This window comes from Dermacentor andersoni, chromosome 1 (assembly GCF_023375885.2).
Source record: "Dermacentor andersoni chromosome 1, qqDerAnde1_hic_scaffold, whole genome shotgun sequence".
Lineage (NCBI taxonomy): Eukaryota > Metazoa > Arthropoda > Arachnida > Ixodida > Ixodidae > Dermacentor > Dermacentor andersoni.
Window position 1 is genome coordinate 293856187 of NC_092814.1, and position 26925 is coordinate 293883111.

The 26925-nt window shown below is 43.8% G+C and overlaps 2 protein-coding genes across 2 annotated transcripts in view; one reads left to right on the plus strand and one right to left on the minus strand.

The window, feature by feature from the left end:
• Positions 1-3707: 3707 nt before the first annotated feature.
• On the minus strand, positions 3708-21582 carry Rack1 (Receptor of activated protein kinase C 1). Its single transcript, XM_050196855.3, has 6 exons — positions 21377-21582; positions 20973-21144; positions 20561-20705; positions 9219-9428; positions 4719-4859; positions 3708-3930 (listed from the first exon to the last, which is right to left on the minus strand). The coding sequence occupies exons 1-6, from the start codon at positions 21483-21485 to the stop codon at positions 3751-3753; spliced, it is 957 nt and encodes a 318-aa protein (XP_050052812.1). The 5' UTR covers positions 21486-21582; the 3' UTR covers positions 3708-3750.
• A 156-nt stretch (positions 21583-21738) lies between these two features.
• Positions 21739-26925, plus strand: part of mts (protein phosphatase 2 catalytic subunit mts) — a 56988-nt gene continuing 51801 nt past the window's right edge. The window contains exons 1-3 of the mRNA XM_050196856.2: positions 21739-21990; positions 24627-24836; positions 25031-25294. Coding sequence (XP_050052813.1) covers positions 21883-21990; positions 24627-24836; positions 25031-25294 — 582 coding nt within the window. The 5' untranslated portion in view covers positions 21739-21882. The remainder of the gene's footprint in view (positions 21991-24626; positions 24837-25030; positions 25295-26925) is intronic.

Below are 26925 nucleotides of genomic sequence, written 5' to 3' on the forward strand. Positions count from 1 at the left end.
GTATAGCCAATATTCTAATCGACATTAAGAGAAAAAAATGGGGCTGGGCACGTCATGTAATGTGCCGGTAAGATAACCGTTGGACCATTAGGGTTGCAGAATGGGTACCAAGAGAAGGGAAACGCAATTGAGGACGACAGAATACTAAGTGGAGTGATGAAATTAGGAAATTCGCAGGCGCTTGTTGGAATCGGTTCGCGCAGGACAGGGGCAATTGGAGATTGCAGGGAGAGGCCTTTGTCCTGCAGTGGACATAAAACAGGCTGATGGTGATGATTTTCGTGTCGAATTTGCTGTTTTTCACCACTGTAATTGGAGAAATCTATAATTACAATAGAGCAGAAAAATATTTGTGAAAAGGTGATAACTTCTATGTATTTCTGTAACCTGGAATATCCAGGAAATCAGCTGCAGCCGGCATTTCAAATAAGGTTTAATGCAGCTAGTGGTGTAGCCAGGGGGCGGCACACCGGGCGCGTGCCCCCTCCCCCAGCCCAAATTTCTGCGTTCGTATGCAGTTTTTCCAGCCCTCCTCCCCATCTCCATCCCCAGTCAAGTGGGTGCCCCTCCCGAAAAAAATGCCTGGTTACGCCACAGGTAGTATAGGTATAGTCCACAATACATTCTAGGTAAATAAATTTTGCTGTCACAGTAATAAAAAGGATAATAGCAGGCATAGGTGTTTGCAAAGGTGCTGAAATATGTGTATAGTTTACTGCTGCAAGCTAGAGCAGCCCCTGTATAGCTTCGGGAATGGTGTTCTCACTAGTAGAGCCTGTATAGGTCGGTACAATAGGTGGATACTCACCAATACTTTCACTGGCTCTCTACTCACACTCATGTGTACCACTCGTTAGTACTCAACCAGTTAAAACACTTCATCCATAGGACATCCGTAAAGATGATCCGTAAATTTGGGCATAGCTGCAATGATTGCAAAGCCTGTGTGACGTGAAGCAGGGTCGTTTCAGGCATGCTTGTGTTCAAGTGGAATGAATTTGTGAAACAGAGATAACAGGGCAATGTCACCGCGAGTGTTCAAAGACTGCAATGAAAGTTTCAGTTTGATTTGTGTTATATTGAACTGATAGCTGTAATTGTTTGAAATGGAGTGACAAGCCTTATTTTCAATTCATTTTAGCATTTCAATAAAGTATTTTAGGTGAGGGGATCAAATAGAAGCACACTCGAACTAATGACAAATAAGAGTTTGATAAGCCAGCTTGCGAAAATTGGAAGGGGCATTTTTCAATGTGCGTTGCAAGTATCCTAGTGATAGGGAAGCATTGGGCCACAAAATCACTCGGCGACTTTGCCTTTCTTGGAATTGGTTTTGTCCTATGAAAATGAAAAATCTGAAAATATTGGCATCAATATAACAACTGTAAAAGAGTGCTAAAAATCTGGAATTTTACAATGAAATCACGAAAGTTGGCAGGAATGCAGTTACGACAGTCTAAACTGTTGAACTGCCAGTAAACAGTAACAAAGTTCAGTGTATGGGGAACACATGCTTGTTCCAAGATGCTTTAGGCCTTTTTTCTGATAAGCCCGCAGTAAGCCTCATTTTGCTGGGCTGGGGGCAAGAGTAAAGGAATCCACACAAGTGGCCTCACAGTTCATCCTTGCCTGAACCATAGTTTCCTACATAGGGTTTCTCACTATAATAATGTAGTGAGAAACTCTATGGTTTTCTACAATTACTAGAAGGAACTCTGGCACTGCCATTGTTCAGCCACCATGCGAATGATAGGTGGTAAATGGATTTGTCTGATCTTCGTGCTTGTGGCTTCGCTTATTATGCTTTATCTGGGCCTAAATTTCAAAGCAATTTATAATTTAATACAGCAGGTAACGACTCTGCAAGCCTGCATAATCATTGGCAAGTGCAGTGGTTCTGCTTCTGTGTGTCCTTGGCATAATGGTTTCAATATCGGGCTTTTGTGCTAGAGGTCCCATGTTCGAAACTTGCTGTCAGACAATATTGATGTTTCTCTAATTACAACACGGTACATTTTTAAAATAACCATTTAGGCAAATCTACGTACTAGTAGTCATTCCCATGCTGGCTGAACTGCCCTGCTTGTAGATCCCATAGACACTAGTGCCTTCTAGTAATTGTGCAAAACTTTAATTTCCAGAGCTGGCATTCTGAAACGACACTGAGCAAGTCTTTTATACCAGGCTTCGCATTCCATCCCCACTGGGTCTTCTGGCGCTTCTAATTCTGCCACATTCCAGAGCCAATTTTCTATTTGCATAGGTATGGTTTGGTGGTATGTTTTGTTAATATTGCAGTGAACCAGAAACATTTATATGCCAAAAATTTTTGTAACTGAAAATGCTTCACAAAGTCCCTGTAAACGAGCTTAGCCTCGACATGACCGCATGTGGGCAGGGATAAATATTCTATCCAATGCTTTTCCTTTTCCGGCTTCATCAATGGTCCAAGCAGTGCTCTGCCTGCATGATCACCAGGATCTGCTGGTTCTAAAAGGTGGACAATAAGAATTGAGCAATAGGAATTGCACTACAATGACCCTGCTTTCCTTTGGCACTTCCAAGCCGAGGTGCAGCCACTGGAATGTTTGCAACGCTGTGAAAGGTTTCACCCTCGACTCATTGCCTACCCTCCTAAAAGGAATTCACTCCACTAAGGTATCTGAAAACTGACTCGCATTGCAATAACAGATTTCGCCAGTATTTTTTCCAAACCTCATGTGCACACTTCCCAATTCTTGGCTAATCTCCCCATGATGGATGCTTGCCAGAAGTCTGTCATCATGAGAAGGCACAGAAGTAGGCTGAAACTTGCTGCACAGCCCCTTCCTTTACCTACAAGAGAGTATTAGTTGGGGGATGCACGCGGCCTGCGCATGCGCAGTACAGTGGCCCCTAGTTTTTGCGTCCCCTAAACTAAAACTCTCTAATATCTCCACTATTCACTGGATGCCAACAGTAAGACATTTCACGGCATTGCCTTCTACTCGATTCTATGGCACTCTTATCCAATGTTCACAGCCAGGCGATCCCACCGATGCAGGTGAAGCCCTGCTGACCACTAGTGAAGTGCAAAAAGAAATGGCAACGGAAAGAGGATTGGTACAAAATCTGAGCTTAGACTACAATTAATTCAAAGAGGAACTGCAGTAGAAGCCCATAGGCACTCGCTGGCATTACAATATCAAGCAACAGGATGCTGTACCCAAAGCCATAATGCAACTGTAAGAAAAAAAGACACTGCCTACAGCACCAAGCATAGCTGGAACTTTTTTTTCGTGAAACAGGATAAACAGCGAAATTCTCAATTAAAGTGCAAGGCAATACAGTATGACTAAAACAGAGGTAGAAATGAGGTAAAAACAAAAATGAAATGACCAATCGATACTTCAAAATGCCAAAAATTTTGTCAGAAGCAAAGCTTTCATATGTCAAGGTGATGAAATAAACACTAACACTGTAGACTTAAAACCCAGACCTAATGAATGCCACTGTTTGTGAACAGTAGTCGACCAGATAATTTCAAGCCACCCCTATGCTAATGCAAATGTAGCACTCTTCCACAGCAACTTTGCTACAGCAAATTGCTATAGCTCTGTGCTGGACAGATTACTTCACTAATACTTCCAGTGAAGCAGTGCACAGTCCTCATACAGAATGTACAAATGAGAAAAATGCCAGGTTTGAAGCACAAAATGCAAGCAGGATACCACAAATGAGTTTATTCAGTTTGCTCAGAGTTTGTGGCAATTAGCGGGTGGTGCCAATGGACACCTGCCAGACCCTGATCAGGTTGTCCGTGTATCCAGCAAACAATGTCTGGCCATCTGCTGACCACGCCATGGAGATGCACTGAGGCAGTTCAGCCTTTGCATTTGTTGTCATTACTTCCGGTCGCAGCTCATCCACCAGGCTCTTGCCCTCCAAGTCCTGTTTTGAAAGGTGGCACAGTAACTTTTCAGTCAAAAGAAGACTGCAAATCCAGGAAGAACTCCCCACTTGGGAACATACTAAATTTCTTTAAAAATTATTACCAAGTTGCAGGGCAGACCACTTGTGCAGACAAGGCTACAAATCTGCCTTGACCAAGTGAGATCATTGTGAAACCCTCATAATTGCAGGACACAAGTGGTCAGCAGGACCTCTAAGGCTGTCAGATATTGTAATCACACGGCACACCATGTGCTAGCTCACTTGAGACATAGCCACAAGAGAAAAGTGAACAAAAATGGCACGAGTTTGTAGCAGTTGAGTGAAAAAATGCATAATGCAGGCCTCCTAAAACTCAAAGCAAAGCAACATTACCCTTGCCAGCTTGAAAACATGAGAAAAGAAAACCTTTGATTCAACACAAAGGTAGACATAAAAAAAGAGTTGGATTGTCCTACTTTTGGCTTGTACAAATTCTTGCATTTTTAAGCGCCTAAAATAGGTGCAGTGTTTCTAAGGGTTCAAGGACTGCTATGAACCCTGTACAACAGCATACTGTGTGGTGGAATTCTTTGAACACTAGGGCCCTGGTCTTGACTAACACTGTAATAATGATTGCATTGCAAAATCTTTTCCTTTTTCAGGAATTTGAGCTGCATTCCACCTACATTATCACAGAGCTAGACATCATGAGCAGCAGATAAAGAAGGTAGCCTTACAGTATACTGGGTAAACGAAAGTGCGATCTTATGCAGTGACGAAATTAACATCAGCCAAATGAAACTTACCCAGATGCGAATGGCCGCACCAGTGGCCACACAGAGCCAGTAGCGGTTAGGACTGAAGCACAGGTCATTGATTATGTCTTGGTGGTCCAGTGTGTACAGGCGCTTGCTCTCATTAAGGTCCCAGAGCATTGCCTGGCAGTCCTACAATACCAGAAACAAAATAAAGTTAGCCACACTTTTAGCGTGAAGCAAGACTATTTAGAAAAATAGCATAGCCCTCATATTTGCAGGACACTGTGGTCAACAATGGCCTTCATAAGACCTTCAAACATGTCAATAATCACAGGGCACACAGATACCTACACACAACAAAATCTACGGTGAAGATACAACAGCAGTAAAACACTGTACACTGATACCACAACAGTAAAAACACTGTACGTTGGTCATTCTGAGCTGTGGAAGAAGGTTGCTGTGCAGATTGGCACAGCAATCACTTCACAGGACATTATCAGCTGCTTCTGAGTTGCAAAATGGCAGCAGTGAATGAAAGTGCTGCCACCATCCACTTCGATTTCACTGACAAATGGTGATGTATTTTTTCTGATAAGAGAGCAAAAGCGGGCCTTTTCCCGTGACGCGTAGTTGCCGACCGCAGTCATCTTGGCCTCGTTTGAAAGAGCAAGTCTTCTTGCTCAGTTTTTGTGCCACCGCTACTCTGTGCACTGAATGGCTATGAAAAAAAAGCCTACGGAAGAGTTGTGCAATATGTGCAATACCATTCGTTGACCGAGACACGTGACCGTAAGCACTGCATGCCATTGGCAGATTTTCACTGTCTGCCCGGGCCGCTAGGGTGCGCGCAACGCTGCACGAAACGATGTCAAATTCAGTTTGTTACAAACCATAAATTCAGACAACAGAAGAAGAAATGAGTGGTGTTAAACTTTCGGAAGTGCGCAGTAGCTTTGGAAGAATAGTTTGCTACCCATACCTCCCGCAGTGATTGCTGAATATGCTTAGCGGGCAGATGAACGCGGTTCTGGCAGCGGCCGGCGTTTGTAAGGCATTCCAGCACAACTACTGCAGCCTTACAGTTTTGAGAAGGCAGCTAAAGAAAAAAAGCGAGACTTTGCTTCAATGCCAGCTACCAAGCAAAAATCTGATTTTCTCGCTGACGCGATGTCATAACTGGTCTGCTGTCTTCTGCAAAATGCAAGTTGCGGTGCAGCATTGGGTAAAGGCGAACATGACTGTAGTCTTGCCATAGAGATAGTCATCTCGTGTGCAATCTACGGCGCTGCCGCGTCAGCACGAAGTTGGCTGCGTTGTCGTGGAGTTCTCCGCGTGAACTATCTCGCCGTGCACGAAATGCAGAACACCGATAATTGGCAAATGACATTAATTTTTTTTTTGCGATTAAAGATATTCATATCTTGCGCAATCTGCGCCGACAAAACGTGCAACCTATTGCTTGTCGACAATCTCAGATGCAGAGTACAGGTAATCGCAAACGACATGCTTTTTTTTAAATAAAAATTTACAGTTCTGCTGGAAAGTCAAAGCACCAATTGCGATAGCAAATTCGTACAGCTGTACAAGGGCAGTAGTTTTATCGGTCATAAAAACATTCGCTTGCTAACTAAATTAACAATGATAAAATGTGTAAGCATGATTCAATGAAGACGTAGAAAGAAACAGACACACGGAGACTGCTGTCCGTGTGTCTGCGTCTCTCTACGTCCTTGTTCAGTCGCGCTTACACATTCTATCGTGAATTCGAACTAACTAGCCCATCAACGTGTTTAAGTTAACCAGCACGGTGTCATACGCGCACAGGTAAACATGAACACACATCGCTTGATGGCAGCGGAAGCTGCCTGTGAAAACGCTTGCTGTAATTTTTTTGTTACATGGAGCTAAATGCATAATGGTTGAAGCAATGCAAGCAGATTCCTTTTTCTTTTTCAAATTCTGTTTATTTGCTTTTGTTTTTGTTCCCCTAGTAGCCAAACTGAACAATGAACTTTGATGAGCTGCTAAATTGCCAACTGCTGGATTTGAAAACTGCTTGCGACACACTTCACTTCCTTAAGGGGGGACGTGGCAATGAAAAAATTTTTTTTTATTTATGGGAATAAATTGACGAAATTTAGCATGCAGGTGTGCTTTGTTATGCTGACATCATAACTGAAATCAGTTTTGAGCTATCTATTATAGTTCTTGAGTTAGAACCCTTGACATCCTCTAATGGTCATCCCCCAAATTAATTAATTAATTACACCTAAGTTTGGCACGATTTTCATACCAGCATGTTCAAGAAAGCCCATTATGTGCAATAAAGCTATTGGTTTATTTTTTAAATGCTGAAATAGGCACAAAAACTTTTTTGAACTTATCTGTGCATGTTGTCTTACTAACGACCTTTGCAAAAAACTCATTATAAATTTTTTTATGAGGTGCAGATGAAAATGGACAGCTTTATTGCACTCATCAATGTTTCACGATCAAAGTGCAAAAGACAGAATGATTCTGTCTTCATTCATTGTGAAATTGCACTGGGATTACTGAAAGCAACTGCACAAAAAGCGAAAGCTGAGAAAACAGGGCTCAAAGTTTTATTTGCTGGAAACATCAAAATATTTACTTTAAGCAGCTAAAACCCGCCTGGAATGTAGTCCTTTGGCAGTGAGGACACATTTTCTTTACATCTTGAGGTAATTTTTCGCTTCTTTACAGTAGTTTCATGTGCCTTCGTTGCCTTTTTGATACGTCGTGCATCCTTTTCAGCAGCCCGTCGCAGTGAACACGATCCTGGACTGTATCCCAGTTGCGACGTAATTGTTTGCAGTGCTCTTTCACAGCCAGCATTGAAACGGCAAACTGCATCTGCCACAGCACTTTCAACACTCAGGAGTGAAGCAAACTGATGCTTCTGCGGGTAGTTTTCGCCTTCTGTTCCGCGCCTTTCGTCGTTTTCCGTATGCGTGGGCCGTTCGGAACTTGCCTCCTTTGGGGCTCATCACGGAACACGCGCGTTAGGGTAGTTTGGCTGCTACGATGTTCAAGCACAATGAACGGAACGCGCAAGGCGCTGCAGTGCCAATGCGCGCGAGTGTGTTTCACGGGCAATTCAAATGTACAACAGCCAATAGGAGCGCTCCGTGTTCCCCACGTGACTACTGCGCCCAATCACGATGCCGCCTTTACCTCTCTTTCGTTCGCGTTTGCTGGTATTATTTTCCGGTGGAGAAATACGGCGCTGCGGCTATCTTGAGCTACGATCTCTCCTCTTTACGATGATACCAAGATGGCGGCGCTGCGTCATCAGATAGCCGAGCTATCCGTGGTGCGACGGCGCCTTCCGAGGCCCGATTTTTTAGCAATTTTTGATAACGGCGCTCTACGAAAGTGCTGTTTTCTCAATTTCTACCGCGTATTTTGTTATAATATTTCACCACAAGGTAAAAGAAGGTCCGAGGATCGCGAAAAAAAATAAATAGGAAAATCGAAAATTTTGACAATTTTTACCATTTCGACCACTTCAATTGCCACGTCCCCCCTTAAACATTCTGTGGCCCACTCATGCATTATTATTGCTTTCTACCCAATATTTTTTACCTATTGTCTTCACAAACAATAGTAATGGACTTTTAATTATCTCCACAATTACTTATGCTATCAAAAATATAATCACATTTCTGAAATTGGCTAAAAAAGCTGATAAGACGATGTCTTCTAATTAAATATGGTCTAAAAATATGTAAGATAGCTCTATACCCCATGTCCCCCCTTAAGCCACTGAGGAGGTGCATGGCCCAGACTGGCAGTTGTCGGCACAATACTTGTGAACTTACTGGCGAGAACAGAAATTGCATGCATCGGCAGAAATGAATGAGTGCTGCAGCACAGCCTACACTGCCAGTGGCACATATCAAACTACACAAAGATAGGGGTATGTGAATATTGAAAACCTTGAAATAAATATGTCCTATTCTATTTGAGGACTGAATTAGACAGTTGGCATTTGCAAATTCAGATATTTTTCTGATAGCTTTTGAATACTATGTCCCACTGTGTGTGCTTGCGCATAGCATGCAATATAAATTCGCTTGGGCCAGGACTTTTGGAAAATTCAGGCTGCACCAAGATTCTACCGTAGGAAGGCATGATGCATCTCGCAGAAAGCAAGACTCGGCTAAAAAATTATCATGTGCACTAATGTTGCTGAGGTATGCACCCAGCAGTGGTTACTTTTAGTGCAATCTATGGGCGTTTCTCTTTGGATTTAAAGCTCACTGACCCTTCCAACCCGAGCAAAAGATTGCTTTTCTCACACTGCATTCACCACAAAGTGAATATTGCATTAACCTGATTGTAAACAGCTCAATTTTAATAAATGTTTCAAAGTCTGCAGTGTAATCACAGCAGGCTGACAATGAACACCAGGATATCGACAGCACCGCCACAGCCTGCACATAGCGCTGTCCAAGATCAGTCATGTGATCCACATTCAAACAAACCATCCCCACGTCCAGAGATACAGAGGAAGCATAATACCTTTCCACCAGAGGCACAAAGTGAGCCATCAGGGGACACAGTGACAGTGTTCAGGTAGCCCTTGTGGTCTTCGTCATGTGCCTTCTTCAGCTTGCAGTTAGTCAGGTTCCACACCTTCACTTCATAGTCCCAGCCACAAGAGACAATGATGGGGTTGCTGTTGTTGGGCGAGAAGCGCACACATGACACCCAGTCATTGTGAGCATTCTCCTGCAAATAATCAAAATGGATTGCATGTATTCGTTTACTGGTATCCTTCAAAATAGTGACACAGAGAATTTTTCCCCACAACCACCACTTGCATTACCTCTGCAACCAACCATAATGCAAGGTAAATGACTTACCAGAACAGCAATGCTAAGCCAATCACTTTGTCAGCACACAGACCTTTGAGAAGGCTTTACCAGCTTGCCAAAAAGAATTACCAGGTGGCAGAATTTGCACACATTCAATAAACTCTACTCCCCCAATAAGGAATGTAAGCATATTACTAAGTATTCTGTAGGTAGCACAGAAGCCCATTTGTACATATCTTAGCAGGGCACTAACACGCTTTTAAAGTGAACAGTTGTTACTGCTAATTTATAAACCACACAGTAAAAGGTGAACCGAGTACAAGTCATCCGGCTATGCACTACTCACAGATGCTGAATTCACATCTTACTGTAGTACAGCTAAGCTTCCAAGAGCAATTAGTACAATGGTAACTCATCAGTTGCTGAGCAATTCTTCGACGTCAGTCCCTTCATCAGCTCTACTAGTCAAATTATGCCCGGCGCTGGACCATATATATAACAGGAAAGGGGAACCTCTGCATGCCGCAAATCCCGAAATGTGTTTAGATGATGCCGAATTTGGACTTTCCTGCGTATTGAGCTGCACACTGTGCCCTTGGCCCGACTGTCTCTCGACTACAAATTCCCAGTGGCAACACTTCGATAGTGGGGCGTGGAACTGGCAACATGACGGTGGCCTTTATCAACATCATCAGCCTGGCTATGCCCACTGCAAGGCAAAGGCCTCTCCCATACTTCTCCAGCTACCCCGGTCATGTACTAATTGTGGCCATGTCCCTGCAAACGTCTTAATGTCATCCACCCACCTAACTTTCTGCCGCCCCCTACTACGCTTCCCTTCCCTTGGAATCCAGTCCGTAACCCTTAATGACCATCGGTTATCTTCCCTCCTCATTACATGTCCGGCCCATGCCCATTTCTTTTTCTTGATTTCAACTAAGATGTCATTAACTAACGTTTGTTCCCTCACCAAATCTGCTCTTCTCCCTTAACGGTACACCCATCATTCTTCTTTCCATAGCTCGCTGCGTCATCCTCAATTTAAGTAGAACCCTTTTCGTAAGCCTCCAGGTTTCTGCCCCGCAGGTGAGTACTGGTAAGACGCAGCTGTTATACACTTTTCTCTTGAGGGATAATAGCAACCTGCTGTTCATGACCTGAGAATGGTTGCCAAACGGACACCAGCCGATTCGAATTCTTCTGATTATTTCAGTCTTCTGATCCGGATCCGCGGTCACTATCTGCCCTAAGTGTATTCCCTTACCACTTCCAGTGCCACGCTACCTATTGTAAACTGCTGTTCTCTTCAGAGACTGTTAAACATTAGTTTTCTGCAGATTAATTTCTAGGCCCACCCTTCTGCTTTGCTTGTCCATGTCAGTGAGTGTCCATGGCAACTGGTCCCCTGAGTTACTAAAGCAAGGCAATATCATCAGTGAATCGCAAGTTACTAAGGTATTCTCCATTAACTCTTATCCACAATTCTTCCCAATCCAGGTCTCTGAATACCTCCCGTAAACACACTGAATAGCACTGGAGAGACCGTCTCTCCCTGCCTGACGCCCTTGTTTATTGGGATTTTGTTGCTTTCTTTACGGAGGAGTACGGTGGATGTGGAGCCGCTATATATATATATATCAGTATTTTTACATATGGCTCATCTACACCCCGACTCCGTAATGCCTGCATGACTGCTGAGGTTTCGACTGAATCAAATGCTTTCTCGTAATCAATGAAAGCTATATATAAGGGTTGGTTATATTCCACGCATTTCTCTATTACCCGATTGATAGTGTGAATATGGTCTATTATCGAGTAGCCTTTACGAAAGCCCGCCTGGTCCTTTGGTTGACAGAAGTCTAAGGTGTTCCCGATTCTATTTGCGATTACCTTAGTAAATACTTTGTAGGCCACGGACAGTAAGCTGATCAGTCTAATTTTACAAGTCTTTGGCGTCCCCTTTCTTATGGATTAACCCTTTCGCTGTCACGGACGTACCGGTACGTCATCGCGCTTCCCCCCCACAGTGTCACTGACGTACCGGTACGTCCTCTATCGCGCGTTCAAAATTTCGCACCTGAGCACAAAGCTGGCGCTCCCGGACTTGGCCACGCCATCTGTTGACTCTTCCTACAAGTTCGTATTTTCGCCCCGACCAGTGTTAATGCATGTATTGAAGATACGGTGCGACTGCCACGCCCCCCCCCTCTTTTTGCCGAGTGAGTGGCGCGGTGGCTCCGCGTTCGCTGGATCATGCGTCGCGCGCGTGTGGTTATGGGTTCAAGGGTTGTTCTGCCATCTCCGCCGGTTTGAAGGTTTTTATTTTTCTTCTGTTGGTGCGTCTGCTACGGCGCGTCAAGTTCAGGCGCACGTGTCGCCGTTGCCTCTCCGAAAAGAGTGACTCGATTGCTGCTTTCGCTCTCTCCCCGCACCCTCGCTTCCGACTTGCAGCAGTAAACGTAAAGCCCTTCGAACTTTGTTTAGCCTTTTTCCATCTCCCTCTGTCTTCTTGATCACGCAACGTCCCATTTATCTCCGTTGCGCGGGCGACAAAGCGCATCCTCCCTACGTGCGGTTACTTTCGGATAGCTGAGCAGCGCGAGACCTTCGTCTGTTCATTGGAGCGGTGGCTCTTACGATTCAGAATACGAGCCGAGCTCGGATTTGCACTCGGACAGCGTCTAACGCGACGAAGAGACGAGTTCCGCATCGTCAGATTCGGATGTTGAACGGATGTTATAGTCAGGCTGATGATGATGATGTTTACTAATAACAGCTGCAGAACAATGAAATGTGCATATTGCATTGACTATGTTATTTGTATACCAATCATAATCAAAAATAAGTTGCTATGTTCATTCCCTGTTATGCTCGCTCCCTGAAACCAAGCCGACACTGGGGGTGCGTCACGGCCAGAAAGGTCCGACAGCGAAAGGGTTAAGATTATGTTGGCATTCTTCCAAGATTCCGGTACGCTCGAGGTCATGAGGCATTGTGCATACAGGGTGGCCAGTTCTAATAGAACAATTTGCTCACCATCCTTCAACAAATCTGCTGTTACCTGATCAGCCCCAGCTGCCTTCCCCCTTTACATAGCTCCCAAGGCTTTCTTTACTTCTTCCAGCGTTACTTGCGGGATGTCAAATTCCTCTAGACTATTCCCTCTTCCATTATCGTCGTGGTCCCCTTCACCGTTCGCTTAAGGGCTGTCTTGTATTGCCGGTTCCACCCCAAGCATATTTTGCTATGTGCTCTCGCTGGCGGCTGAATTCTGTATTGTTGAAAAATGTTTGTGTGAGGCATCACTTTTGGTTTTTTGCGAAATCCTGCATTTTATTTTATGTTGCTATTGCTGTGTGGCGGGGACGTTGAAATCAATCCAGGCCCTGGTTCAGACAATTTTCAAAGAACTCCTCAGTGGTCAAGCTGTGATATTGGCGAAGTTGATATCAATTGAGGCAAAACGAACTCTGCTCACTTTCGAGGTAACCGATTTGAAAGCTCGGCTTTCGTCACTTGAAAGCAACATTTTTGAAAACATTGATACAATGCGCGCTTGTCTGAATACCGTTGAAGTTCAGCAACGTCAGGACCATACAGTGTTAATTATTGTAAAGAAGATGGATGATCTAGAAGAAAGAGACAGACATAACCATCTTGTTTTTTACGGCCTGACTGACCCGGATAGTGATGAGAGGGCAGTGAAATCAGAGGAATTGATTGCCAATCTCTGCAACAGATTTCTTAGTTTGTCTTCTTTGGGCATGGCACGCGACCATCGTATAGGCACGTTCTGCTCCGAAAAGAAATGCCCTGTGCTTGTTCAGTTCTCTTCATTCAGGGAATGCCAACCAGTTCTTACAAGGGCGCACATGCTGAAAGGAACAGGATTCAGCATATCCGAAGATTTCACATGCACCGTCCGAGAAAAATGCAAAATGTTGGCATACACTAGGCAAAATGACAAACGGCGTACAAAGGCTAAACTGTAGTATGACATCAAGACTAAAAACATCATTCATATATGATATCGCGATGCACCTGATGTCAAACGGCCGATTAGCGTTTTGCTGATAAACTTCCGGAGCATAAAAAATAAAATTGATAACTTCCATTTTCTTCTTTCGTTGCTTGACCCAAGTATTTCAAACACTGAGATGATTCCTGAAGGATATCAGTGCTTTCGACGCAATCGTAATGCTCATAGTGGTGGTGTGCTTATACTTATTCATTCCAATGTAACGTGTGCCACTGGAATTTCCCGATCCCGAGTGTGAAGCGGTTTTTTGTAGGTTGCGTTTGGAGAATGGAAAAGGGCTTGTAATCAGCTCGTTCTATCACCCGCCTGGTGCGACCTCTCCGTCCATTGTGCATTTGTACGATTACCTTGAGACCCTTACGAGTGATCACATCATTCTCTGGGGCGATCTTAATCTGACCGAGATTGACTGGTCATCCAACAACCTTACAGATTCAGCCAGTGGGAGCATGTACTCTGCATTTTTTTTACATACTGGACCACTTCACACTTGAACAGCATGTTTGCGATGTTTCATGCAGGGATGGCACAGGTCATGTTCTCAACTTGTTGCTATGCAATACACCATGCATGTTTTGCCCTGAATTAGTGATCATAAAATTGTGGTAGCTGATAATGTGAATGTCCCAAGGAAACTGCCAAGATCGATCCATGTTCATAGTAAAGCAAACTACGAGGCAATCATTTTGTACTTAGAAGCCTACTTCCCAACATTTGATATGCTTGCTGAATAAATGAGCATTGAGGAATTGTGGAACTTACTAAAACAAAAGCTATACCACCTACGCAAAGTATTTGTGCCATGTCAGGTCCTGCCAAGTAAGCGCGCCCGGGATAAACCGTGGTTTAACGCTACGTTGCCTGGTTCACAGTCAGAAACGGGTATATACTAAGTACAAGAGAAATAAATTGCCCGCTCATTTTGCTCTGCTCAGTGAAATAAAAATTTTAAACACACGAAGGATTTGGCAAAGGCTTACTTTCCCAACCTCGGGCAAAAGTTAGCAGCAGACTTTCAGCAGAAGTTTCAATATTATTTAAACCATGCTGCTTTACCCCGTGACTGGAAGTTGGCACATGTAGTGCCTGTTCACAAGAGTGGGCCACGCAACAACGTTCAGCACTACAGACCGGTGTCGTTAACAAGTACCCCCGTGCAAAATAATCAAGCATGTAACTTATTCTTCTATAATGTCGCATTTTGAAATGCATAATCTTCTAAATGACAGACAGCACAGATTTCGTCGCGGATTTTCATGTGCTACACAGCTGGTGGAATTCACACATGGCTCTGGCTATTGATAGGCTAAGTTGCTGACTGTTTTCTTGGATTTTCGCAAAGCATTTGATGGTGTTACGCATGGGTTACTTATATCAAAACTTAGACCTTATAATCTGGATGAAAATGTGCTAAAATGGATTGCTGAATACCTCTCTTTCCGGCAGCAGTGTGTTGTTCTGAATGGTTTTTCTTTGATAAATTCCCCAGTCACTTCCGGGGTACCCCATGGATCAGTACTGGGGCCGCTCTTATTCCTACTGTTCATTAATGACATTACGGATAACATCTCATCATTTTGAATGTTTGCCGGTGACTGTATCTTATAGACAGTCATTAACGAGCATAGTGACTGCAGCTTTGCAGAATGATTTGGACATTGTAGCAACATGGTGTGCACGTTGAAAAATGTTGCTAAATGTATGCACATCACCTTTACAAGCAAGCGCTCCAACGAAGAGCACACATATAGAATCCATGAGGCTTGTTTAGTTACTGCAAACGAATTCAAATACTTGGGTGTTTTTTTTTTCATGCCGGATTTGCGATGGACTAGGCACATAAATTATTTAACGAATAAAGCGACGTCGGTGCTCGATTATTTAAGACGGAATTTCAGTCCCCTACCCAAAGGTTTGAAACAACAATTGTATGATCAACGCTCGAATATGCATGCGCATGTTGGGACCCTTACACCTCGGAATGAACAAACTTGAAAAAAATACAGAACAGGGCTGCCAGATTTGTCCTAGGAAACTATGAAAGAGGCTAAACATAGTCTTCAATGGTCGGACCCAGAGACTTACAGGAGAAATCTGTGTTTGAAATTATTTTATAGCATATATCATTCCCATACCGGCATTAGTCGAGAGAAATACATGACACCACCTTCATATGTATCCCTAAGAAAGGATCACCCTTTGAAAGTCAAGGAACTTGCTTTTAAAGGCGACATTTTGTGGTATTTTTTTTGTCCAGACAGCACGCGCCTGGAATCTTCTGCCTGATGTGTTGATTACATCTGTTAATGCTTTTTACCACGCTTTGAGTGTATAAATACCCTTCTACAAACTACTGTATTTTGAATGAAATCCCCCCTGCTGTAATGCCTTATTGGCTATGCAGTTACTGAATAAATAGAATAAAAAACAAATCTTAGCAGGACACTAGCACGCCTTTAACGTGAACATTTGCTACTGGTAGTTTATAAGCCATGCAGTAAACGGTGAACCAAGTACAAGTCATGTGGCTATGCACTACTCAGATGCTAAATTCACATTTGACTGTAGTACAGCTAAGCTTACAAGAGCAATTAGTACAATGACAACTCATCAGCTTTAAACTTCTATACATATTATAGTACAAAACATGAATGAGCATAACAACAAAGACAAGCACTGGAACCTCAGCATTCTTATGGCCAATATTAATGTGACCCGTGACAATTGCTCAGGTCTTTAATAGTCGGTGACACAAATCCACTGAATGCCATTCTACCTACACCTACATCCAGCAAAGAGCCAGAAATGTTCGAACCAATGAGAGCTCTGAACCAATGAGAGAAGAGAGAAAATGCTTTCCTACTGAGATACTACTTGCTGCCACTAAAAACCTAGAACACCGAACTGCTTTTCCACAAACTAGAAAATTATCAGAATGACTTGTCGCTACCAAAAAACATTAAAGAGGCCATAGCACCAAATTTTTCGAAATTGAATTATGCATTGCCTGTTAAACAGCTTGCATTCTGCAGCAAGCTGACAAAGTGTGAGCACATTCGGTGCGGTAGAGAATTTTCTTATGTCGCAGTTGAATAGTACAGCAGTCTGGCAATGCTGAAAGGTGATGAATTGACAACCCCAGAAACGGTTCCCCTAGGAGAGAGTCATGCCCTAGCGAAAGCCATGCTTTTGTATACTGCAAACAGTGGAAGTGATTGCAGAGGCTAGAAATAAGTCGCAGCTGCCACGCATTGTTTTTACAAGTATGTCTCGAAGGTTGGCTAATTAAAATTAATTAAATTCAGTTTTACATGCCAAAAGCATGACCTGATAATGAGGCACACTGTAGCGGGGGAACAAAGTACAAATTTTAACCACTGGGGTTCTTTAACATGCATCCAATGTATGGAACACTAGCGTTCTTGCATTTAACCACCACTGAAATGCTGCCTCAGTGACTGGAATTTGATCCCATGACTTCGTGCTTTGCAGCGCAACGTCCTACCCACTAAGCAACCGACAGCCGGGTATGGCGGTATGTCGCGCCATCGGGTGCCAGTGTGTGTGGTCAGTAGTGGCCCTTCATTTCACGTCGCACAGTCCATGCCAAAATGTCGGTCAATGTCAGTGGGAAGGGTTTAGACCAGAAATTTTCAACTGAAATTTGAAGTCAAAGCGCTGATAGCCTTTTTATTTTTTTTGTGTATAACCATGTTGGGCCCTCTACTCTCGGTGAAAGTGAGAATAATCGGACAGCCGAGTTATGCCCCTTTTATAGGACTGGATTTCTTAGACCTTTAGCCCACATGTGCAATTTAACTCACCCTCAACAGTGTGGTTATGGTATGTACTAAGTGTTTAGCTTCACTTGAAACTTGCGTGCTTTACCATGGCACACAATTTATAGTAGTCCAAGCACTAAAATTACCATGTTTTACAAATAGTGCACCTGGCTTAGCATCTAATTTCATGACGGCTAACTTCACTCACAAGAGGCATAAAGTGTTGCAATAAAGTTGCCAGTTCACAGTAAGCAGCAGGTCTAGTCCCATTCTTAGATGCTACTTCACCCCGAATCGGTCACAAGAAGGCAAAAGTCACTAACCCCCGTATTCAGAAATGCATCTTAACTTGAAGCCCATGCTTGACTTGATATAAATGATGCCTAGTGTGAACAGACCCAGGACGCTCGTTGCATTTCTTGGGTGTGTTCACGACAGGTGTCACATAAATCAAGCGTGGGCTTCAAGTTAAGATGCATTTCTGAATACGGGGGTAAACTTGCACTTTGTACTGCAAAGCATAAATTTGTGCGCAGTAAATTTAACTACTGCCCATGATGCAGGTTTCATAACTTTCAAACTTTAATGTCTGTTGCTTATCAATACTTGTATTACACTGTCATTAAAGTAGCAGGGGTGTGGGCAAGGGCATGTGCAGGCCGAAAATGGCTACGCATGGGTCAAAGTGGTGATACTGAAAGACCACCCTTAAATGCTCTTGACAGCAATGCTTGTTACTCAGTGCTAACGGGCTTGAATTTCACTGTAACATGATGTTACAGGTTACAGTGACACAAGAACTAAACTACATAATTTTGCCCTTGCGCACCCGGCTGAATAATCACAACTATCACATGTGGAACGCTGAAGTTACAATGGATCCACGATGCCCACTACCACCTGCCAGCATAGTTGGGCCTGGCGATGTCTACAGTATGACAGTATTAGGATGTAAGCAACTGTCACTTTCTTCATGGCTTCATCATGTTACACAAGTACAAAGAATGGCTGTTCCAGCATACTTTTTCTTTTTGCAGTGCCATTCCAGGTGGTGACTAAGACAAATTGCAGCTGAAGGGTGCTGCAAGAATTGCAAAGTTGACAGCTAATTCAGATTAACAGTATGAAGAGATGTCCATGGTCACTGCCATTTGTGAAACGGAAAGAGAAAACTCAAGCTTCTCTAGCAACATCAACAATATCATCAAAGTTGCATTTTGTTAGCACCTCACAAAGCATTACAACTTTTTCTTCACTTGCTTTATGCATTTTGCATATTAGTGCAATTTGTGCACTTAAACCCAACTCCATACCAGGCAGTCATAAGGATGGTCTTTATATGGCTTCTACTAATAAAGACTACACTAATGCTTCCCAACTGCCACGTGAGAAGCAGTTTTGTGGCTGTTGTAGCATTCAGTATGCAACACTGTACAGTTGCAAAACTAACAAATTTACCTTCTAGGCATAAGTTGAGAGGTAATCGCATGCGATATTCAAGCAACAAGTCTGGCAGAATGTCACGTCATGGGGCAACTGCATGAATGCAACATCGCAGAAAAAGTAACTAGCGAGTTAGAAGAGTGAACTATACCTATTTTTAAAGTCATCACCACAAGTAAAAACCCACTGTGGTGCTATGTAGGAGGTAGAAATCAAAGCACTTCCCCGACTCTGTAGTGGCCAAGTCTACAACTGAGGTAAATAGCAATGACACATTGCCAATGCTTTGCCCTCAGAACGAGATGAAGTGAAGGCCAATTTCAAGTCGAAACAGGTTAACTGGTTGCTGCCATGTGGACTTTTGGGTGACAATCGAAATTTTCTGGAGGGAACAACCCCCCCCCCCCCCCCCTAATGGCAAAACCAGTCACTAGAAAATCGCACACATGTGATTAAGTTATGCTGCTGAATGGAGAAAGAGTAAGGAATCCCATGACTGCAGCAAACACACGTAAAATGCAAGACTAAAAATTTGAAAAGTATTTCTTTGTTACAATTAACACTACAACTTGCTCATTTTGGAAGTACACTGCAGCTGCTGGCAACAATTGCATCAACCCTCTCACCCGATCTGCTTCAAAAGGTGCAGGCATCACCACCCTCACTTTTTTTTTTACCCCAAATGACTGCAACATGGTGAAAACTTTATGCCGAAGACCCTTTGCACAGTCATTATCCACCGAGTGCTGTGTAAATAGAAGCACGACTCTTCCAGTAGCTTTCTGCTCAAACTCCACTCAATGACACAAAATGGTGCACCAACCAACTAGCACAATGGTCAACGATTCTGAATTTACTTAAAGCTCACAAGCGTGGTATCAAACAACTCAAGGCTAAACTCCATGAGAGCAATTCTCTGCGCAATGGCGACGAAACAGGCCATCGCTTGAACAGATCACTCGGTCTTGTTACTTTGTTGCTCAGTTCTGGAAATCTAGAATTCGTCACTCGTCGCCCGGAAATGCTATGAGTGACTAGCCAATTGCGCAAAGCTGGATGTACATCACTCAAATACTACAGATTGTCGCACGGAATGAGCAAACAATTGAATTTTAATATGTGGAAGGATAAAACTTACTGCAAGACATTCAGAAATATTTTACGCTGCTTTTTACAGCCATACATCAACGTAAATTAATAAAGGATGTGTCACACTAATTTAGACATATTTGCTGCCCTCGTACTGGCAACACCAGGGAGACATCACTCAAGATCATCGCTCACATGGGGCATGACTCGAGGCAATGAGCGAACGTGACAGCCATCTCCAGCGCTTGTCGCACGCAAGATGGCTTGCATGGGGTTTATACTTCACTGCGAAATTCTACCATAAAACGAAATTTTGAGTGGAAATCAGCCAGTGGTTTTGCTGGAAGAGTCATGTGCACCTGGAACTCCTATTCAACACTCTGTACATATGGTCAGACATCGAAAAATAAGCACCAATGCTCAATTACAGCCTTTGTCAGCAGAAATGCGGCCAAGTATCTCCCAAATTCAGGGCAGCTAGTGTTCAGGTGCACAGCAATGATAAGGCACACAACACATGGTGTTACATACGGTAAAGCTAGTGGCTTGCATGTATGTAGGCTTAAAAAAGTCGCAGTAACCATGCGTGCTGGAAAAGAAAAGGAAATAGTGCTGCTGGAAAGAATAGCGCGATATTTAGTCCACCCTATTCTTTACAGCTGCACGCTAAGTGTTGACAGAAGGGTAACGTACAATGGTGTACTTGCACTGAGCCAGTGTATTCCACAGCTTGATCGACTTGTCCCGAGAGCCAGAGACAATCTGACGATTGTCGGCAGAGAATGCCACGCTCAAGACGTCTTTGTGGTGGTCCTCGAAGCGACGAGTCGTGCGGCCACTGGAACGAGTTATTGTACAGTATTTATGGGCTGTCTAGCTGTGTCAGCAACGTGTAAACCCAATTCTGAGTTGCTCTCATTCAGATTATGATATCACTGTCATTCATCAGCTAATACATGCAAATAATCATTGAGCAGTCAAGGACCTTAAGGTGCACACATTGCGTGCAACACTTCTGCCTTCAGAATGGCGGAGCCACTTTACAAAAGAGAGAATGATGATTCAGCAAAGCCCTAAGATTAAGAGGGGTGCAAAATTCACTTACACGATCAAATCCCACAGCCGCAGAGTCTTGTCCCACGAGCACGACAGAGCATACTGGCCATCCGAAGACATCACGACGTCTGTCACAAAGTGACCGTGCCCCTTGAGGCGTCTTTTTGGAATACCGTAGCTCGTCTCATCTTTCGTTAGCTCCCACAGAATGAGGGTTTTGTCTGCAAACACGTTGCAAGCATCGCGACATGACAATCGCACCAGCGATCGCGTTCTGTTCGCAGCACATTATGAAGTACATTACAATTACAATAAGATAAAACTGAAGCAAACGCGAGGCATGAATATTAGTTGTCTTTTTTAAAGACATTAGCGGCATGGAATGAATTCCGCGAGTTCTAACCATATTATTGGTGCCGGCAGGCAGAAGCAGTGGCATGGCGGCATACGTACCCCGCGACGCAGACAGCACAGTCTCAGGAAATTTTGGGTTCGTTGCAATACGAGTTACCCATCCATTATGACCCCTAAGGGCTCCTTTCAACTCCAACTGCTCAGACATTTTCGAAAAGTTGCTCTCTTTCGGTGATTGCGCTGGATTTGAGAACCCCGAAAAGAAGTCCTACACCTCCGCTTCCACCACAGAGCCAGAAAGGACCGCACCAAGACATCGCCACGAAATTATGATAAAAAAAAACTTGTAACTGTAATATCCAATAGTATACAATAAATAAATTTTATTAAATTTTTTGTAATTTATTTTAGACAAATCTGAATATATAGCCGTTATTTTTATGAATCTGCTGCTCTTTTGTTTTTCTTGTTTCGACAGCCATTTTGAAGTGGATCTGGCCGGTGGTGTAGGATAATTAATAATTGTGTCTTAGTCTATAATTGTGTACAGGAAAACGACAGAAACGCATTGCATATAGTGGTTAAATAGCTGGTATATATTGAGAATGTCTATAGAAGATAAAGCAGCGTTAAAGGAGCTGGACGCATGGATTGAACAACTCAATGAGTGCAAACAGTTGACAGAAAACCAAGTAAAGACATTGTGTGATAAGGTAAGTAAGACGCCAAATATATGTGTCGTTCGTTTACCACTTGTAAAGGGTACCGCAATGTTTCTGCTGCTTGGCTGTTCTGCAACCATCGCATCTTGTATCGTGCCCTTGGTTATGGGCTTGCCTGCGCGCTTGCGATGCTCGTCATGTTTGCCCTACGCTGGGAAGGGACGCTATAAGTCCGGCATTGTTTGTGTCTTGAAGGAGGTCCACTTTTAATATAGCTTTAAGGATATTAAAGTACAGTGAAATGTCTGCGACCCAGCATTGGCATTTGTGGATGTGACCGGTCTAGTAAAATGAGCTATTACAAAATGATAGGCCTAAGTGAGGCGGAAGGACGAGGTGCGTGCGGCTTGTTTGCTGTAGGTGTAGTTGTCCTTTACACCTCCTATGACCGCCGCTAGAACAGCGATTTCGTTTCGGTTACCTGACAGCTTGGCTGCGAACCGTGCGTTGGAGCTCAACTTCCAGATCGTGAACCATGACCTGCACTCCGAGGTATCGACAGTATTTCTGATCGGAGGCATTGAGGTGTTCATAACGAACGCGTCCGTCATGACTGTTCGGAGGCCCGCTATGCGCGTTCCGTTGAAGGGACCCTGCGTTATCCCCTAAGTTGACCGTTATTGCGAAGTTTCCGCTGTCCGTCAAGAACCGTTATGAACTGAGTGTCATGATAGCCTTTCATGTCGCCAATCCTTTGTATTCAATCTCTTTGACTGATACAGTACTTATACACGCGGCGGTCATGCTGCATGCGAACTTTCCCTTTACCGCTCGTTTCGCACAAAGTTGAGCACTTAAAGGAATGTTAATGTGTGACGCACGAGTTGCAGGTAAGCTAATGGAACGAGTACGGTACGAGATGTTGCTTGTGCATTGCATGTGCAAGTACGACGACCGTTCACAGATCCCTTCACTGGACATACATAGAATGTAGCCAATTCTCAAATAGGTAAAGTAAAATTTTTACCCCAAAACACCCAGAGCGCGAATTGCCGAAAACGAACAATTTCCCCTAGTATATTTGGTGCATCGTTGGTTCACATGCTTGCCGTCTGAATGTTTTCCGGGTGACATTTATGGCGTATTACATGGAACGCTGTTGTATATCCTCATATTTTGTCGTGGTTACAGGATGATTAAAAAAGTACGTTAGCTGTTACGAAATTGATTAGACAGAATTTTTTGCCATTTTGACTATGGTCATTTGCCCCATTACCGAGACATTTTTAGTACCTATTAAAACAATCAAGTCATGTGAAACAGCTTAAGAATGACTGTCATGTATTCCTTTCTACAGTTTATATTTTGATGTCTGATCACTTTTTTTGTTGTTGTTGGCTTGTTGCAAGGCATGCAGAAGGCAGCTGCACCAACTTCCCTGTGCTTTCAAGGAGCCGCTTGTGCATGCCCATAACACTAGCATGAAATGTTGTGCTTGGAAAGCTCCTCTTGAGAAGGTTTACAAGCTTTGGTGTAGTTAGCATCATCACCATTTGGTTTTGGTGTGACCAACCGATTGTTCATAAGAGAATGAAGTCTCTCATGCAACTCCGGGATGTGCATGCTCAGAAGCTGTCACTATAAAGCTGGCAGAATATTTGATCAACTACCTGCATTTTGGTGCAGTAGTGCTGGACTCTGGTTCGAGTTTTCTTGCATAATGGTCCACATTTACTACTGCATTACTCAGATTTAGCATTTGTAATGGCTGTGGCAGAAACATTCAACATAACTTTCACTGTATCTAAATTCTTGGGGGTGTTCTAAATTCTTGGGGCACACTGTAGCGGGGGACTCCGGGTTAATTTTGACCACCAGGGGATCTTTAACGTGCCCCCAATGCACGAGACACGGGCATTTTTGCACTTAATTTTGTCAAGAACGCAGACATACTAGAGCTGCCCACCGTCTTCATCCGACACTTCTGCTCATTTATGAGTTGCAAGAAGAAAAATCTAGAGACTGAACTTGCCAAGTTTCAAGAGCATTTACTTTGCCGCAACAGCCTAAATATGAGAAAATAGATTGAAATACTTGACATCACACTGACATACTGGCACTGAGGTTTCAGCGTGAAATTAGTTTGGCCTTCGTTTTTCTCTTCTAGTAATCAACCTCTTATCCTAAAAGTAACGAAAATGTTTTTCAAAGGATACTTCATCAATTTAAACAGATTTAAAAATTATCTCTAGCGTTCGTTTGAGATCTTTTTTTTGTGTGTGTTTGTGTGCATTTGGCAACATGCACATGGTAGGGAATGCACCTGAGTGTTGCTACAATGACATTGAATGACTACTGGATGTTGTCAAGTGCTTATTTTGCATGTATTGGCTGATGCGTAAAAATCCACATATATTCTTACTAAAAACATGCCCCCCCCCCCCCCCCTGCCTTGATGTGCTCTGACTTCCTTTTGTCCTCTATCAGTGCCTGAAGGGTCTGCTGGTTACTTGCCTTCTTTCCTCTCTATGGTGTTGAGATTTTGCTGTGACAATGCTTTGAAGGATTTAATGGCATAATTCAAGCTGACTGCTGCAATGTATTCTAAAGGTAGTAAAAGTATCTCCTAACAGATTAAAGCACGCAGTGCAGTGTAGAGTTTGTGCACTTTCTATTTTGTGATGCAGGCCAAGGAGATTCTCGCCAAGGAGTCCAATGTCCAGGAGGTAAAATGCCCTGTAACGGTGTGTGGCGATGTGCACGGCCAGTTCCACGACCTCATGGAGCTGTTCAGAATTGGGGGCAAGTCACCAGACACGAATTACCTTTTCATGGGGGACTATGTAGACCGGGGCTACTATTCCGTCGAGACAGTATCCCTACTGGTTGCACTCAAGGTAAGAGTCCCGATTGCTCACTGGGTATGTGTGGTGGGCCCATCAATTTCAGTGCTTCAGCTTGTCTGGTCACTGTTGCTGCATCGGCTGAAATGCAGCAGCATTGTCCGATCAATTTTTTCTATCTATGAATGAGAATCTTGCATGCTTACAAAATGTCAGTGGTCACTTACACGTGCGGTGGTATGAACCAGGTGCGCTACCGGGAGCGGATCACAATCTTGCGGGGCAACCACGAAAGTCGGCAGATCACTCAAGTGTATGGCTTCTACGATGAGTGCTTGCGCAAGTACGGCAATGCCAACGTGTGGAAGTACTTCACAGACCTGTTTGACTACCTGCCGTTGACAGCACTTGTGGATGGCCAGATCTTCTGCCTCCATGGAGGCCTCTCCCCTTCCATTGACACCTTGGACCACATCCGGGCATTGGACAGGCTGCAAGAGGTCCCCCATGAGGTCAGCTGCCATCTGGAATGTCTTGGCATGGCAGGACAGCATCACTGTCGCGCCATTACACCGGAAATGCACTTGCTCATTACATGAGTGAGGGTAAATAAACAGTGGTCATTTAAATTTTTGGTACTGACAGATAACGCACATTGAGGAAGTGAAATGTAGGTCTGCGCAAATGCTTCATGATGTAGGAGGTCCATGGCACATTGACTTCAAAATTATTCTTAAGTGGGGATGTTGTGCTGAAAATGAAGTATAAATCCCATGCAAGCGATCTTGTGCGCGACAGTGACAAGCGACGCAATGGAGATTACTGTCAGATTCGCTTGTCGCCTACAAGTCGTACCTCACGTGAGCGACGACCTCGATCTCCCTGGTGTTGCCGGTATGAGAGCAGCAAATGTGCGGTAAAACTGGTGTAATGCGCGTTTTATTAATTAAGTTGCTGTGTTTTACTGTAAAGAGCAGCATATAATATTTCTAAAGGTCTTGCAGTAGGGTCTTGCCCTTGCACATAACAAAATTTGGATGTTTGCTTGTTCCGTGCAACAGTCTGTAGTGCTTGATTAATGTACATCCAATTCTGGCTTTGCGCTATTGGCTAGTCCCTCGTAGCACTTCCGGACGACGAGCGATAAATTCTAGATTTCGAGAACCGAGCGATCTGTTTGCACAACAGCCTGTTTCGTTGCTTGAAGCCGTCACACGCAAGATCGCTCTCATGGGGTTTGAGCTTTAACTTTTGAACCATTGCCTGGATATCTATAGAAATTTATAGGTTTATGTATCCTTTTGTTTTAAGTACATATTCTAAATTTCATTAAAGGGACCCTGAAACGATTTTGACGATTTTCTACAAGCGTACTGAGTCGTTAGAGTAGGTCCTTCTGATCATTAATTGACACATCTAAGTGCTCCGCGTAAAGCGTGTAATTTATTATAAGGTTTTAAAAATGCACATCGCTGCCGATCGGAGCACGCTGCTCGGCGGAATTTTAAGCCGCCCCTACCCATGTGACGAAAATCACCCATATGACGTCAGTGGGGCGAGCTATCCGATTGGCTGACCAGGGCGCGTGATCAATAATTTTTCCAACTTTATGGTAAACAAATGATCTTCGTAATAGTTGGAATGTTAGTTAATTTGTTTTTATAAACAGAAAGTAACAATAAAGAGACTGCACAAGAACGACTTTTCAATACAATTAAGCACTTCCGGCACACAGCAAGTGTCGTCTGCTTGTGTTACAACGTACTCCATTTTGGCGAGAGCTCCGCGGTCAGAGTGAGTCTTTTCGCGAGCACTATGATTCGACTTTGTTGCTTCGTGGACTGCAAACGTAGCGACTGGCAATATGTCAAGCTGCGACATCGTGTCCCTCTGCAAGGCAGCATACGAGCGAGCTGCCTGCTGCGCAACGGACTGCCGCTATCCGATCAGCGCCAGGGTTTGCGCGTTTGTGGCCGTCACTTTACACCGGAAAATTACTAACGCAATAGCGTTTCGCGAGTCCGGTATTAGGGCAAATGCAAGCGCAAGGGGACAGGGTCTGGCCGCTTGACTGTGCCGTAACGGGATGAGCCATGAGATGAGCAGAATCGCAAATGCGAATGGTCTGCACGGTGCAGCCACC

Excerpts from the sequence above, each read along its gene's own strand:
- Rack1 (XM_050196855.3), bottom strand. The coding sequence starts at position 21,485 with ATGTCTGAGCAGTTGGAGTTGAAAGGAGCCCTTAGGGGTCATAATGGA. Across the intron at positions 20,706-20,972 it reads CGGCTGTGGGATTTGATCGT|TGGCCGCACGACTCGTCGCT; the intron begins GTAAGTGAATTT and ends AACTCGTTCCAG. Across the intron at positions 3,931-4,718 it reads GTGCGGCCATTCGCATCTGG|GACTTGGAGGGCAAGAGCCT; the intron begins GTAAGTTTCATT and ends CTTTCAAAACAG.